Raw genomic sequence first — 17,802 nt, 5'->3', positions numbered from 1 at the left:
AGGCGCGCGTTTTTGGAGTACCGACGCGACCGGATACCTCGCTTCGGAGCCGTTCCGTGCGCGTCGAGAGGGCGGCAGCGGAAAAGGCAAACCGGGCAAACCTCGAATCCGAACTCCGAAGACACTTGATATACTCGTATTACACTTGCATATCAACCCGAGACTCGCAATATAGATGCGCTCTGTTATCCACTTCATATTATTGTGGAACACGAGACAATATTATCAATAATGCGTCAATAATGATCAAAATTTATATAATATTATGTCTTTTATTATATTTATATTATATATCCTCACAGTCAATAGTTCATAATCGATTTAAAGCTTTAATGGATATAAAATGCTAGTTTAAGTCATCTACTTCAAGTTATTGTTAAACAGAGATAATATTATGCGTCAATAATGATAAAGAATTTATATTACATGTATTCTGTATTGTTCACAGAAAAAAAAGAATATTCTTGATTTGAAAATATCTTTAGTTTCAACGTGGAGATCTTGAAATGAGATTATATTTTGCGTTAAACGAAGAAAACTTGCTTGAATGATTTTATATAATAATTCAACCAAGAAAAAAAGTTGAAGTGAAAAGCTGAAATTTTTATAAGAAAATTATAGATTGTTGCACACGTGTACGTAAGTTTTGATTTGACACTTCTTTTTTCTGTGTATTTATATTATATCCTTACAGTCTGTAAAGTTCATAACAGATTTAAGGCTCTAATGGATTTACAGTGTTTGTTTAAGGCAGTTTACAAACAACGATTGACAAGACGCGACTGATGAATAAGGGGCTCAGAACTGTAACAGAGGATGTTCGTGCCGAAATATATTACATTAAAATGGTGTTTTTCTTTCTAATTGATTATATCATGATCCTGTTTTTCTTATTATTATTGATTATGTTGAAAATTAAAATTTACAACCGTCTCGGCCTGTCATTAGACAAGATCTATAATTAACTCAGGAACGGGCACCTGGGGTGATTTTTACATCGCAGTATCAAAAAAATGAAGCTCACGTCACAGTAATTTTAACGTGCTTCTTTTGTTTAAAAAAAATTTTTTTATTTCTTCTTACTTCTTTCAGAAAATGTTAAGTAAATCTATGTACATATTGTCCTCAAATACTAATAAATTAAGAACAATAAAGATATGCAATATACAATGTAATTAATAATAATGGCTTTTAATTGAGGTATAATAATAACTCCAATTAAGTAATCATTTATATAAAAAAAATTAGGCGCTTGTCCTCGGGTTAATCCCAAATTTGATTTTTAGTTTCTGAATTATAAGATAATTTTTGCGCGTCGTATCGGTCGGCGGCTCTCGCACGCTCATTCGTCATACAATCCGACTATTTCGCGGCATGCCGTGTCAGCCACTTTATTATTAGAAAACTCGGTAGACGCTCGCTTAGACGTTCTACGAGTGTTAAGTTTCATTCTTTGCGCCGTTCGCGCGAAATTGAATGCGCGGTCGATACGCGCGGCGACGCTGCTGGACGCCGATCAGCGCGTTCACGGTAGATATACCGGTTCCACACGGTATATAACGCCATCGTGATCGCGGTGACCACGCGTCGCTCCGCTTTCCGTGCGTGACTTTGTATATACGTGCGATCGAACTCCGGCGTAGCGCCGGACGGCGTGTTTGATAAACAATTGTTTGATAAACAAGTCGTTGCTTATCGCGCGAGTGCGTACGGCTGGGTATCGAGTGTCAGGAGGCGCGTTCAAGTCGTGGAACGGAGCCACGCGCTCCAACGCGGACGGTACGTTACGCTTACGCACCGTGCACACGCCTCGCGCACGAGGTTCGACGCGACGCGTTCGACTCGTGGAACGAGGAGAACCCGAGGAACGACGACGCGACACGGAGGAACGCGACGACGAGTGGCGCGCTGACGCGACTCCAAAATCGACATGAAAATTGGAACGGGAATGTCGAAAAATGTAATGGGAAAGTAACAAAGAATCTGTAACTGATTAGAAATGACGAGGGAGAATAATAAGATAACGGAGCCTTTGGCTCCGATTTTTATAACGTAAATTAAAAGGAGAGATCAATTGTCGATGAAAATCAGCGGAGAATTCAATGAAATTGGGACGGTCCGATCGTGGTTCGATTCCTGGCTCGATTTAAGATTAAGTCTTGAATGCGATCTCGAGAAGCTGTACGGTTATATCATTGGCTGGATGGAATCTCAAGATGGTCTGAAACCAGACTTGAATGCGTCGCGGAGCAGCCGAAGGGCACGTGGCGCAGCCTCCATCTTTACGACGCGCGAAAGATTTAAAGAGGTTTAAAGGGAGATCGGGGCTCGCGCGAATTGAAAGTTAGGGGAGGTCTAGAAAATTGATTTTATTACGCGCGAAGGGTACCCCGGCGAAGACAGGAGACGGAATAACGATATACGCTTGGCTCTTCCGGCGCGCGCGTTTATCGGAACCGAACAAAGGGAAAGAGAGATAAAGCCCCCCCGCCTAGTAAAAAGATCGTAAAAAAGTCTAAAGGAGAAAAAGAAAGTCGAGCACGTACCCGCGCGAAATTGTTTCAACTCGTAAAATACACTTCTCCCCGCATGCTCTAGTATTTTTGCAAACTTTTCGCCCCAGTCGTGAAATCCGGTCTGTTTAGCCCGCTTTCACATTCATTATTCGGAATGAGGCGATGACCCAGACGTATTATGCGTACGAAGAATGAGGAGGGAAAAAAAATGGTAAAAAAAATAGGGCGAGAAAAGCTATACGGACTGCACTATAGCTCATCCCGTATACATGGCGATCCTATTGTTTCGCTCGACGCAGGCTGACGATGCACGAAGTGCGTCTATCAGCTATGGCAATTTAAAAAAAAAATCCTCGTCGAAACTGGGGTAAAAAGTTGGAGGACATCGGGAGCGGAAAGGAAGAGAGAAAGCGGAACTCCCGAGGAGATTTCCGGGACAGACTCGATTCACGGAATCGAGGACACGTGCGATCGGTATACCTACTCCGACGTGCCTTGTTCTCGCGAACCGAAAAGCGACGTGAAAAATTGAAAAGGAAAAATGCAAGGAAAAATGTCAACGGAGAACACGCGTTTAACAAATAAATAGCTTCTGACATTTTTACAACATAGAATGAATTAACAAACATCGACGTTTTCGGCCATCGGGCGGGACCTCGTGTCACAATAACTTCCCAGACAGCACAATGTCCAAAATCGAGACATAAGACGTCTTAAATTGTGTCGTCTGGGTCTCGTGAATTTTCTACATTCCTTTGTAAATCGTCCGTCGTAAATCGAGGGGGTAGAGAATAGCCGGGGGGCTAACGGCGCCGCCGTCGGCACGTGCTCCAATTCTTACGACGCACCGAAGGAAGATTAGTTATCAGCGAGGATCTCGGGCACGGGGACGCCACGTGCGCGAGGGTGTACTGACGGCGGGAACGGTGTACCTTCGGACACGGGGATCGATAACCGGGGCGACGGGAGGCGGGAAGGAGAGTCGCGTATATATCGACGAAGCGTTTCGTTCCCTTTCGCTGGGTATTCCCGCCGACCTGGCCGAAGGATGCTTCGCGCGCATGCACGCCGCGGAGCGTTTTCCTTCGACGATGACAGATCGAACGAGCAGTCGCCACCGAAAGTGTTTCGCGGAGCGCGCGCGCGAAACCGATCTCCGTTCCTCTCGCCGTTCCGCTCGGCCGATTCGTGGGGCCGCGCGTCTCTCTCGTCCCGTGTAATTGTCTCCTCTGGCGTGTCCGTTCCGTCGTCGTCTTCACGCTCGTTTCCACGCTCGCGCCACGCAAGGATCCCCCGTGTGGCCGCCTCGATCGGTCGATGCTCTCGGTAATAAGCGTCGCTGCGATGTACGCGCGAGCCCGCAGCGACTATTCCGTTACCGCACGTTAAAACGGCACGTGCATCGGCGCTTCACTTGTTGAGAAAACTTGTCCCGAACGGAGACAGTCGCGAGACGGCAAATTAAATGAGATGCCGCAGCCTCCGAGCGTCTCCGAAGCATATGGGATCGCGTATGGGATGCGGATCCGCGCGTCGCGAGCGAGATTTTTGCGATTTGAAATGCCGATGAACGCGTCGCTGATATGAGATATGGCCTGCAGAGTACATTGCTTGTAATTTTATTATTATGCACACGTGATTACCGAAGATACCGAGTTATATTGAAGTCTTTCTCTTGTACTTTACACTTGTTATCAGATTATCACCAATTGAGCAGCACCAGTATTTATTTATCGCTTTATCACGTATTACTTTTAAGTAACGTGAAGATTGGACAGAGTGTGCATCAGTCATATTGTTAGTTTCTATAATTTTCTCTTCTTATTTGTGTAAATGCACAATGCAAGTCATTATTATGAAAAGATCTCTTAACATACACTTAGATCTCTTTTAACGTACACTTACCACATTTTTCTAGCACATGTCATTTTTGTAATTAATTTTAATATGATGGATATAATTAATTTGTTTTATCTATGTAAACACACAATGCGAATCATTTAATACATTTAATACATTTCTCTCTCTCTCTAGCACATATAATTTTTATAATTAAAATATATAATAGATGTAATTAATTTATTTTATTAAACATCCATTATGTATAATTTATCCATTTATTATCCAATAATATATTAACGAATAATAATATAATTAATAAGACTTTATATAATTTTATCATATGTTAATTGTGTGTTAATATAATTATAAGAGCATTTCTTGAAGAATTAAATAATTTTACTTTTCTTTTCTAAATTCCATTGTGCGCATTTGAAAAGATGTAAGAGCTACGCAAATATTTCTCCTGGCGTTAAAAATTTACAAATTGGAAATGGGTTAATCGCGTCTTTTCATCAATCGGGAGTGTTATCGAGGCCACGAGGACGTCCTCTGCGCAGGTGCTCGCCGCGGCATGTGACCTTTCGATCGTTCTTTCGCGGCTGGGGAAGGTGCTTGTCATCCCCTGCACCCTGATGTGGATCGCCGTCGTCGTCCTGGCGACGGAGACCGCGATCGGATCGATCTCGATAAAATAGAAAGAGACAATATAGAAAAACAATACGTCCGCGAGTTTCGACGCGGGAGGTCGCGAATTAAACGTCGTCGAGTCATATCGCGAATGAGAGACAAAGAGACGCTAATCGTTTTGTTATCGATCACGTCCGTTCGCGATATACGATATAGAATCGCGACGTAAGCTTTTTCTTCGGCCGACGATTTGATATCCGACTGATTGTGAGAGAAAGATTAGGACCGGGTTCGCGGCTAATTGAATCAAGCACACGACGTGTTACAATCGAGAGATTGTTCCATTTGTCGAGATTAACCGGCGGGACCGTTCTCAGCCACTGTCCGACGACGGGAATAAAAACCAGCGGCGGGGAAACGCGCGAGTTTCTTTCACGTTAAGCCTCACAAGAGTCGCTAATCCGATAATAAAGGAAATCTTCTGTACGAGTTCCAAAGATCTTCTCCGGAGAAAAATCATTTCGTTATTTTTGCCCTTTTTATTCCTTTGTGAGGTCTAAAAATATAATTGAAGAATTCGGTGACAGAAAAAGAGAGTTTTTTACGAGGCTGATGTTTTAAAGATCGAAAAAAAAATATTACATCTTGCAAGACACGGATATATTATTATACTGTGTTGCAAAATCGTTTTCTGTTCTTTCTCGGAAGATATTTTTGGGAATATATTATTTTTTCCAATCGGAGAGACGTTGATACTATTCGATATATTAATTATTTGTTATTCTAAAAACAGTTTTGCAGGAAAACTTGCTTCTGCGTATTTTCCGCCGTTCTAAATCGGTTCTAGCTTGACAAGGTAGCGAGTAATAAAAATAGCGCGTCGTATGCTAACGTCTTATTGCCGGTATAGGAACATTATGGAGCGTTTGATTAAAGGCTGATCTCTCGACCGTCGCGCGCGTTAAATTTTAAACGCGCGGCCGGAATCAATGCCGCAACAAACGCACACACGTGCGCCGTGCATAATACGGGAATTACGGGCGTAGATACGGATGACATTTCTCTTGTCTTGTCTGCCGACAGATATCGATGTGGATGTCGAACATGGTGCAAAAGTCGGACAGCGGAAACGACGCCGTCGGCGAGGCCGGTCGCCGCGTGCACGCGAGTTCGATCGACGACGGGTCGTTCGCCACGACCTTGACGCATTAAAGGAATTGCCACATTGCGAATGTGCGTCGAAACGCGATCGAAATGTCGTTTTTTGGACGGAAAGTGGGCGGCGGCGGGGGCGGCGGGGGCGGCGGGGGTTCCGAGCATACCGGTCATAACTTGCAGGACGGCCTATTTCAAATTGCATCGCAGGCCTGTCACATCCTCGTGCAAGTGAGTGCGATCTCCGCGTGGAGACGTTTGCCATTGTCAAGTATTTGATAAGGCACTATCCGACGCAGAATCGGAGATAACATTTTAAATGGACGTTGAAAACCATGTTTAAGACGACTTACGTAAGACATAAGATTTACGACTTCTTTTCGCAATAAATTCTTCACGGCGATTTAATAAGGATGCTTATTAGCGTCAAAATGTAAATGAATTATCGATTTAAGTATGCTGCGTTTTAAAGACCGACAAAAAATCGGCGCGGAATTTACTGAGCTTGGAAAATATAAAATTAGTATACAAAAAAGTATACAATATTATTATTAGACTACCAAGGTCCAGCCTGGAAATGGCATTTTTCTCTCTAATTGATTGTATATTATATCGGTCCTGTTTCACTCATTATTATTGATTATTATGTAAAATATTGTCGGAGACAATATCGAAAATAGTACTGGAGATAATATCAAAAACAATACTGCAATCGTAATCGTGTGTAGTATTAACAAGAATGTTTAAGTTTTACATTTTGCTGGTAAAACTGGAAAATACGCTTCATATTAATTTAATTTATCCCCGATTAAATCACGCAATCTATTGTATTGTATAACATGCAAAAAAAAATGAAATATAATTTACAGCATTTTGTACATTTAAACTCCGAAAACCGCAGTAAAACCGCATGGCACGCATTATCTTTTTCATGTTTGATTCATATTGTTCATGAATCATGAAACGTATGTAATATGTAACGTTTGAATCAATAAGTTGATGCGGCGTGTGTTGTAATCTTAATCGACTCGAATGTGCATCTCATTATTCACGCACACTTTGTTCTTCGAGAGAATATTTTCCTTTTACATTTCTACTTTGTTCTTCAAGAGGAATTCTTCCTTTTACGTTTCCACGTATTTTTCCAACAGAAGAACTTCATTAATTATACTCGCATGACATAGCGGAAGACATCGGGATGTGTCTCGCGCTTCTTCGTGAGATTCGCGAGATTGCAAATTCGAAATGAATTTATCCACAGTAAAAATTTAAACTTCTCATCTTTTTCTCCCGACTGCTGCCAACCTTCGGTTGGCGAAGACGAGGGAGTATGCGTTTCACCGGGGCCGAACCTTTATTAACATTTGATTTTAAAGATTTGCGCAAAAGATTTTACTAAGCATTAAATTAAAATGATATAAACGTAAAGTGTATGTGAAGTTAATCGAAGAATAGAATTTTGCTTTGTGAATAACGTATCGCTTTCAATTTTAATATCCGGACAATCGATCAGAAACTAAAGACTACAGGTTGGAGCGGTAAAAATAAATATCGTTTTCTTTCTCTCTCTCTCTTTCTCCGTCAAGGTGAATAATACGCACAACGTTTCTTACGGAGGTAGCAATAATGTGAATAACATCGCGTATTCGAAGTACTCGACGGCTGGCGACTCCACCGCTCCGACGACATCGTCATCGACGAAAGGGGCGACCGCAGCCAAAGCGTATCCGAAGTACGCGGAGCCTCGGGACAAGGACCAGGACGTGGTGGTGTTGTTGCCGAATCGCAAGAACAGAGCACCGCGACTCAAGCACAAATTATCGGTAAGTATCCTCGTATCACTCTGGCGATACATATAAAATTTTTAATGCCGCCGTCGCGTCGCGTACATTTATGCGCCGATCAAAACAGAAATGCATCGTAATTTACAAAGCCCGACAATTTCATTAACAGTTTTAATAACAAATCATTAATTTTATTCTTGAAGCGGATCGTTTGCTTGTAATCTGCTCCATATTTTTTCTCCCGACTGCTGCCAACCTTCGGTTGGCGAAGACGAGGGAGTATGCGTTTCACCGAGGCCGAATCTTTGTTACCTTAGTTCTCGATAACTACAACATACTTTGATATGTGCTTCCGTATATAAGTTTCTTATTGATCAAGCAAGGTTTATAGCGTATAATTATCATTAATCGTTGTGTTAATAAAAAAGCGAGAAAACGATATATTACATTTATATGTTCTCTTATTGTGTTCTCTAATCTCTCAGCAGAGGAAAACGCGATGTGTACGTCATACAATAAAAATTTCTTCTCGATACTTCCTCGTTTCGTCGTCAGAAAAAAATCCTCGATTAATCTTCGAATAATTCGTTTATTTCCCTAATGAATCACGAGCGGATTGTTTTTCTCGTCACGGATCCGTTCGGATGAATGGCAAAGTCCGCGCGCTCCTTATCATATTAATGAGATAAAGTCCACGTGGTCGTTTTTAATCAAACACTTGACAGAAAAATGGTGGTAAGGACCAGTGAAGCATATTTTCTTTTTATATTGAATCTCTCGGGCAGATTTTCGTAACAATGTTACAACGATATTGCGCAATATATTTGTGACATGAAAAAATAGTATACGTGATATACTCTATACTCTGTTGTAGACCGTTTCCGAAAACGCACGGCTGGATGTGAACTCCCCAGGAGGTGACGACGATTTAGAGTTATGGGATCAGACCGGATTTATGTTGAGAACCGACGTGGACTATCCTCTCACTAATTCAAAGTACGTATCTAATAGTCCAATTTAAAAAAAATTGAGAGAAAGATTTATGACAATATAGTTTTCGGGAAATAATGTAAGCGCATATATTTTTCATTATTTCGTCAATTACGTGAAAATAATATACTTAATAAATTTAATGAAAGACTCTCTATTCTACAAATAACTATATTCTCGGTTGACGAATAAATTATTATTTAAAGTATATAGAGAGAAAGCTTATTATTCTTCTTGTTTTTTTTTTAATGTAGTTACTTTTTACGAATTAAAATGCGGAATAAAGAAGCTACTTAAGGTTTAAAGATTTTTGACGCAAGAAAATTGTGACTCTATTGTTATTATGGGATCTCATAAAAAACGCAATACAATTTAATAATATAATTTCCTGTCAAAGGTGGGGCGCACAGGGTTGGTGCAGACCCAGTTGCATACCGATAACGATCATATTGATTCTGATCGTCCTGGTGGTGCTTTTGCCACTGTTGGACCATGCGGCGGACAAATATCTAAATTCCACCGCGTTGGATTCGGAATCGACGTGCATGGATTATTGTAACATATCTCTAGTGGAAAGTATACCTGTGGGCTTGAATTATAACAATAATACGCCGCGGCATGAAACGACCTACGATTCTTGGATGGATCTCATCGGGATGGCGCAGGACACCATCGAAATCGCGTCCCTTTATTGGACAATGAAAAGAGAAGATGTGTTTCCCGATGACAGTGCTAAGATGGTAAATAGTGCGTAATGTATCATAGGACACACTCAACCGTTGACATCGTCCGTTTAACAAATTGTCTTACAGGGAGAACAGGTGTTCCAGTCGCTGTTAGAAGCCGGAAGAGATAGACAGATCAAGCTAAAAATTGCACAGAACCTTCCTTCTCGCTTGTCTCCGAACGTCGATACGCAAATTTTGGCCAAAAAGGCTAACGCACAGGTGATATTATAGTGTCCATTTTGACAATGGTGTATTATCTTTAAATTTTATAAAAAGGCGCAGTCAATCTCTTACACTACTTCGTCTCGATTATTCATGTAAATCTTTATATCGTTATGAATTTTATGTAACTTCTTTACGCTGAAGATGACACAAAAAAAGTGTCGAAACGTTCGTTTTTAATATATTAATTTAATATTATAATTTGTCTGCGCATTGATTACCGCGCTTGGCTCCGATTGCCTCATCTATTTCCTTTGATTTAGTCTAGAGAGTCTATACTTCGTTTAATTTATTTATTAAAATTTGCCGTGAATATAATTTTTGAAGGCAACGTATTTTTGTTTGAATTCAGGTGAGAAACTTGAATTTTGCTGGATTGTTGGGCGGCGGTGTACTTCACACGAAACTCTGGCTCATCGACCGTACTCATCTGTACGTCGGCTCGGCAAATATGGATTGGAGATCTCTTTCGCAAGTGAAGGAACTCGGTTTGATAGCTTTGAACTGTTCCTGCTTAGCAAACGATTACGCCAAAATATTCGATGTAAGCAGTGAAATAAAATAAAAATGTGTAGTACGCTTCAGCTATGTTTACTATCTTTGAATTGAAAATTTATACAATTATCACTGATCTTCTGTTTTATTTTACAGGTATACTGGAAGTTAGGCGAAGACGGTAAAGTGCCTTCCACATGGCCAGATTCCCTTAGCACAAAGATAAATATAGACAATCCTATGAATTTTACATACATGGATAATAAGTACAAATTATTTATCGCAGTTAGTATCATCTTAATTTAAACGTGTTATATTGTGGCAATTATTCTTTTCAAATTGTAGAAAATATGTGTATATATTAAAATGTTACAGAGCTCACCTCCGCCATTTTCGCCGAAAGGTAGAAGTAGCGATCTAGACGCGATTGTGCACTGTATTACTAAAGCGGAAAAGTTTATTTATATCTCTGTGATGGATTATTTCCCGTTAACGATATATACTCCACAAATAAAGTATGTATGAAATATAAATATATTGAATATAAATTGTAGTGAAATAGTGAAACAGTCATATATATAATAATATAAACTATTATATAATATAGCAGTATCGCTTTCTTTTATATTGTTTTTTCTATTAACGTACCAGTTGTTTTATGTCTATGTTTGCAGGTATTGGCCTACAATAGATAACGCTCTAAGGGCGGCCGCAATCGAACGTAAAGTAGAAGTGCGTCTTTTGATCTCTTGGTGGAAACACTCTAGACCGTCGGAGTCCTATTTTCTTAAATCACTGCAAGACTTAACGTACAGTTATCCCAATGTCAAAGTCGAAGTGGTGAGTATTCCATTCAGATATATAAATGCTTACGTATTTTTCTGATGACAAATTCGAATTGCCAAATTTTTAATATAGAGAAGGTTTATCGTACCCACCAACTCGTCTTTGGACAAAATACCGTACGGGAGAGTGAACCACAATAAATACATGGTCACCGATATAGCAGCTTATATCGGAACGAGCAATTGGTCGGGCGATTACTTTATTGACACGGCTGGTGAGTCATTCAAATATCGAGTTTCATGAAAATAAAATAAGATAAATTATAGTATAAGTAGTAAAACTTGCATACGTTATTATTGTAAGTAAATTTGAAATATACATCATATATGTATATATAAGTACTGTTCTTACAAAAGTGCATTTTAATGCTTGGTTTAAATTTTTTTAACGCAAATGTTTTATTTCAGGTATCGGCACCGTGTTTGAAAGCGTTGGACATCAGAGCAACGACAACATAAGACAACAGCTGGAAAATATCTTCCACCGTGATTGGTATTCCAACTATTCTTTTCCGTTAAATATAAGCGAAACTCGTCCTGAAAACTCATGGGACTCATCGAGAAATTCATTTCAACAACAATCATATGAACCTTATATACATGTATAATCATGCCACGCATAATCGCGCATACACAGCAGTCATATTTAATCATGAAACGTTTATCGTGTTGATTTGATCGAGAAGAATTTATTCTAAACGGGACAACTAAAATTATTTTATGTATGTATTTCTTTATTATATTCTAACCGTATGCTCTTTTCGATTTTAAATATTTTTGTAAATATTTTTAAAAATTTTCACAAATCTTTCACTCTACGTAAACAGTGGATCATTGTAATATTGGAATTTATCGTTACATAGACATATATATGTTGCTGTTTACTTGTGAGGGTTTATATATTATACATGTAGCATAATATGAAGCTATTTAGTGATAAGAAATTAAATTACGATATTTTGTAGCGCTAAAACTATTACAGCGCTAAGTTTGCTATACCTAGTGACATATAAATCAATATTTTGTCTTTTATATGAATATTTTTTAATAATTATTACGTCAATGAATCATGAACTAATTAAGGATTCAGTTTATAAAAGCAAATGAATTTGATCAGGCTCATATATATTTTTCATTTAATACATAATATTTTTACATATTTTCTAGTAATTAAGTATTTTTCTCAAATTCTCTTCTCAAAATTTGCCTTCTAATCTCTCTGAAATCTTCAGAAATTCCATCGATTAAAACAATGGGCGATATCAGTTCTTCCTTTCTGCTGATCTTTCTTTATCTCACGACCTTCGTTATTCATATCGCGTTACGTTTGCGAAAGTATCGGATATTGTTTAACGAAAGAAGCACATTGTTTAATGAAAAGGGTAAAACGTGCCTTACAGAAAATATGTCTTTGCGATAAGCACGGCGATATTAATCTACAGAAATGCATCGACTCTGCGTTCTTCCACGAAACTTGTGACTTCTCTATAGAATTTATCCGTTTGTGTTGTCGCCTTTCTACTAGTATATGCAAAAATGGGACCTGATTATTAATGTCTTGATAAGTATAAAAAAGAAAAACCAAAATAATTAAGTAGATGGTTTGTTCCCCGATAAAATGACTACTACAATGTCGCTTGTGCGATGTTGATTGATTGAGTATAATCTTCGTGCACTGCAGTTATTAATATCGTCAATTCAATTCTCCCGTCACAGAAAAAATAAAATAAGACAGAAAAATACTAATAATATCTATTTTGTCAAAGCTCTAATAAACTTTCATTATATCTTAAGCACTTCAATATGCAGTACTTATATGTATAATAACATTTAAATGTAAAATGCATGTTTAATTAAATGTAAGGAGAGTAACAAACGTTAAGTGATACTGAAAGTTTCTATTATTGATGGACATTAGTATTGTGACAATCTGCAAGTTACCTTCCATTATCTGCGAAATTTATGTGAAGATATAGATTTAAAATGAATTAAGTATATATACCGATTTTTATGCCTTCGAAATAAAAAAAATTATGTCAAATCACAATAATTAATCGATTTTCAGTCGAAGGTGTGTCAAAATCATTGTTTAATTTCTAATAATAAAGGGCATTACATATATTCTATAGTATTACACCTAAGTCCGCTACTTTGCGTATTATCAATTGTAAACGACGATAAACATTGAATTGCTTTATGAAATATTGCTGTGATTGCGCGCGCAAACAATGAAGAATATATAAATTATACATAAAGATCTTTCTCTGCTATATTCGTGGCTTGCTTCAAATAAGTGCTCTTGTAATCGTATAAAAATGACGACAAAGTATTTTAATGACTTTACGTCAATTCTGTAAGTAATATGAGAGAGGAGAAAACAATTTCCATGCGAATTCACAGATCCTTCCTTCTCCCCTCTTCATGTATACATACACATACATTTTATCAGCTTTATGTCACGATATAGGGCGATTGAATTCATGGGCGATCTTATATTCAATATTGTTTTAGGTCTGATCTTAGATGATCTCTTAACTCTCCGTCACCCCCCTGGGTCTTTTTGGGCACAAGCAAAATTTTGAGCTCATCAAATATCTCCGAAATAAAGAGAGGGCGAGGTCTGGCTCTCTTCTCTAAAAAAAAGTTGTTAATAGTGAGAACTCACTCGCCAGGATCCGGCAGGCTGGACAAAATGGACCCAGGAGAACAACAAAAACGGTAAAAATAACGGTGTTCACGGAGGGTTAAGATTCAGCCAGCTATTGAAATGACTATATAGTATTTCGAGATTTTATTTAAGACAATAAAAAAAAATAGACTATAACAACTGTTCCTAGAAACAATGTATGTTATATATGTGCTATATGTACATACATATATTCGTTTAAAGATTCTTTTATACGTATGTATATGAAAATTCCGAAACGTTTGTTTACTCATGTGCTCATACGCTTATGTGTTCATAAAAATGACGATTCTGACATAATACAAATTCTATCCGAGAAGAAAGGTGTACGAGAATACCTAAGCGTATATACACAAATTCTGGCTTTATTTAAATAAACTTTTAGCTAGAGATACGATGATAAATTACCATTACCTTTAATGGCACCCAAGAGGAAAAACGTTAATATATGTTGTAAGTTAAATTTCAATAAATCTCTTAATAAGATCAACTGTATTGCAATGAGAGAAAGTATATACAGGCGGTCTCCATAGGAATGCCAATTCTGAAATTACCGAATAATTAAAGCTGTAGAATGCAAAGATATTAATATCTTTGGAATATTTCTTAATATATTCCATTTGCTTATACTATCTCGTTTCTCTTGCTTCAGCCAATTTTTTGCAAAAATTTTGAATATATAATTTTTAATGCTTAATAATTTGTTTAAGTCCATATTGATTTCTTAATTAAATAAATTTACAATTGTAATACTTAAATTCTCTCTCTCTCTCTCTCTCTCTCTCTCTCTCTCTCTCTCTCTCTCTCTCTCTCTCTCTCTCTCTCTCTCTCTCTCTCTCTCTCTCTCTCTCTCTCTCTCTCTCTCTCTCTCTCTCTCTCTCTCTCTCTCTCTCTCTCTCTCTCTCTCTCTCTTTCTCCACGTGCATCGAATCTTGATATAAGATATTTGTATATATATAATAGTAAAGGCTCACAAGATTAGAAATCAATCACAGAAAAATGGAGCGTGGAGCCGTAACAAGGTGTTGGTGTTCATATATTCTATACTTACGTAAAGAATTAACGAATTGTAATGTACATACTGTACATATACATATATTCCAACTTAATAGACTGCGCGCCGCAAATTTGTCGGACTTGAAACACATTTGTATATATTATCTCATTTTTGAGAATGAGCAATATAAAAGATGGCATGAAATGACGTACATAACGTTGTAAAAAGACAGTAAAAATTATATTATCGATGATGTATGTGCAACGTAAAATGCTAATCAGTTTAATAAACTAAGTATAGGTTCTCCTGAATAAATCAAATAGGGAATAGTGAGAGAGGCAATCGGAACCACGCGCGGTATTTATTGCGCAATCAGTATATAGTTAATAAGATAAAATATATTAGTCAATACATATTCGGACGTTTCGACACTCTGTGTCGGTTATTCGTTTCTTTCAAAGTATCAAATATCATTATGGACCTCTCGCGGTCAAATCGTTCAAGCTTTGGATCAAATATAATAAAGTCCTTATCAGATGCAATCTTAAAATTGAATTTTTACGTAAATGTATCAGATACGACATTGCGACTTTCTGTTCTGTAATGCTCCAAAGGACAATCGAATTTGAATCTCTCCTTTCTTCCTGGGAGTCTTCCAATCTGGGAGTTAAGCGTCGAAGATGTGATCGATTCGGAGCAATTGCATACTGGCATATCCACAGCCTGACAGACTACCGAACATTCGTATGGTTTTTATTATTTTATTGATTTGACTGCGCTTGTAGTCCGGTCAAAGTAGACATTCAAGGTTACAATAATTCCGATAGAGCTGAAAATTTGTACGAATGTTCGGAACACCATTATAAATGAACTGTGAAAAGTCCCCATACATCCCGTGCCTGGAAAAAATTTTATTCAAGGTCAAAGGTGGCAAAAATGGGTTTTTCGTGTTTTTCAGCCGAATGGTAAGTTTTATCATAAAAATAGCTTAGACAATAATTGTAGATCGTGCAATTATCTATAATAATTGTCTCTATACTTTTTTCTGTAAGAGTCACCGTTTCCGAGATATAATCATTCAAAAAGTTGAAAAAACGGTGTTCTTCCAGTGATGTAGGGGAGACCGGGGCTAATCAGTCCGTTTTTTTTCGGTGGCGATTTTTAACAACAAAATAAATAATTGTAGTTAAATGTGGTATACTGTAAAGAGTGAACCTTTAGCTACAAAATTTATATAGAAAATTTTTGTCTACGTCGCTTTGTTTAACCGGTATAGAGCAAAAACGACAACGGTGGAAAAATTGAAATCTCAAAAATGCCGGGGTATAACAGTCTGCACTGCATTTTCAATACATATACGTACATCTAATTCTAAAAAATAATAGGATACATGCAATAATTGTTTTTTAAGAGAAAAATATAAAAATTTATTTAAAATTTGTATGCGAAACATTATTAAAAAATAGTTACGAGGGTTCCTCTTTCCGCAGAAGTCACTCGCTCGACTTGTTTCACTCCTCGACGTCCGATGACTCTATTCGGTGTCTGAACGGTTGTAATTCCCGTCTCATCCATATTCCATATGCAGTGAGCCCGAAAATGCGTTGGAAATGCACCCGGCCTGCTTACTGACCGATTAGCCCCAAACACAAGTTTCAGGTTTGATCGCCCACGAAATATTAGACATCAACGATAATGAAAAAACTACACTGGATTCGTGTTCAGCATGCATTACTCTTTATAATCACGTACCTCGAGATTTGGAGAGCAAATATTATTGCAGATATTACAAAATTTCCACGCGCAGAAAATGTAACTTTCACCTTTCGAAAACACGTTTGCCCTCGTAAAAATCATAACACGGCAGGTAACCTGCCAAAACTCCGTTGGTCACATGGGTACTATAAGCAGCGTTTACAATGTTAATAGCGAGTTCGCACAATATACAGGTTCCGAGATATTTGATTAGACGTATTTACCCCGTAGACGTTTTAGCCCCGGTCTCCCCTATGTACGCGGCGTACTTATGCATATTATGAAGAACACCGTTTTTTCAACTTTTTGAATGATTATATCTCGGAAACGGTGACTCTTACAGAAAAAAGTATAGAGACAATTATTATAGATAATTGCACGATCTACAATTATTGTCTAAGCTATTTTTATGATAAAACTTACCATTCGGCTGAAAAACACGAAAAACCCATTTTTGCCACCTTTGACCTTGAATAAAATTTTTTCCAGGCACGGGATGTATGGGGACTTTTCACAGTTCATTTATAATGGTGTTCCGAACATTCGTACGAATTTTCAGCTCTATCGGAATTATTGTAACCTTACCCCTATTTTTTGGGCTAAGTTGACCGGACTATTGTCGACCGATCGACTATATCATTTTATCATTTTTAGCTTTTGACCGTTAATCTTATATCGTTTGTAATTTTCATGTATACTAACTTTGTTTACACGTTGAAGATGACTAATGTCTATTGACTAATATATTTTACCTTGAGTCGCCAGTGAATAATTGAGAATTAATAGAGGTATAATGTTCGACCCAACTGGCCAAATTTTATTGCGCAAAACAACGCGTAATATTTTACCTTATTGACTATATATTGATTGCGCAATTACCCCGCGTGGCTTCGATTGCCTCTCTCACTATTCCCTATTTGATCTAATCAGTTCACTTTAGCAATATTAAGTATTCAGCGTTAAATATGAAATAAAATTATATTTCCCGTTTCTACGTCTTCTACGTCTCCTCAGTATTTTCCCAAGAAACGGTACATGGCTCAGGTAATTCGGAGCCGCAGTTGGGTCACCTAGTTCTGGTTGAAACTTTTTGAATGTACGAAGGTGTTTTTATGTGCCTGTGAACGGTTCAATCCCCTCCACGACGTCTTGTCCGAGTA

The 17,802-nt window shown here is 38.0% G+C and overlaps 1 protein-coding gene across 5 annotated transcripts; it reads left to right on the top strand.

Annotated features, from left to right (window-relative positions):
• The first annotated feature begins 1,554 nt into the window (after positions 1-1,554).
• On the top strand, positions 1,555-14,380 carry LOC139769841 (5'-3' exonuclease PLD3). 5 transcript variants are annotated; one of them, XM_071701279.1, is made up of 12 exons: positions 1,555-1,960; positions 6,069-6,371; positions 7,727-7,963; positions 8,799-8,920; positions 9,312-9,654; positions 9,727-9,861; positions 10,217-10,408; positions 10,516-10,644; positions 10,735-10,874; positions 11,034-11,199; positions 11,278-11,419; positions 11,613-14,380. In XM_071701279.1, exons 2-12 carry the CDS (start codon positions 6,240-6,242, stop codon positions 11,810-11,812), a joined length of 1,938 nt encoding a protein of 645 aa, XP_071557380.1. In that variant the 5' UTR covers positions 1,555-1,960; positions 6,069-6,239; the 3' UTR covers positions 11,813-14,380. The 5 variants fall into 5 exon arrangements, with proteins under 5 accessions (XP_071557380.1, XP_071557382.1, XP_071557381.1 ...); XM_071701280.1 differs by lacking the exon at positions 1,555-1,960 and adding an exon at positions 3,318-3,842; XM_071701281.1 differs by lacking the exon at positions 6,069-6,371.
• The last annotated feature ends 3,422 nt before the right edge of the window (positions 14,381-17,802 follow it).

The sequence above is a fragment of the Temnothorax nylanderi genome, unplaced genomic scaffold (assembly GCF_030848795.1).
Source record: "Temnothorax nylanderi isolate EJ_2023f unplaced genomic scaffold, tnyl_v1.0 TNYL_tig0025_pilon, whole genome shotgun sequence".
Lineage (NCBI taxonomy): Eukaryota > Metazoa > Arthropoda > Insecta > Hymenoptera > Formicidae > Temnothorax > Temnothorax nylanderi.
The sequence above is the reverse complement of the archived record's forward strand: the minus strand, read 5'-3'. Positions and strand labels throughout refer to the sequence as shown.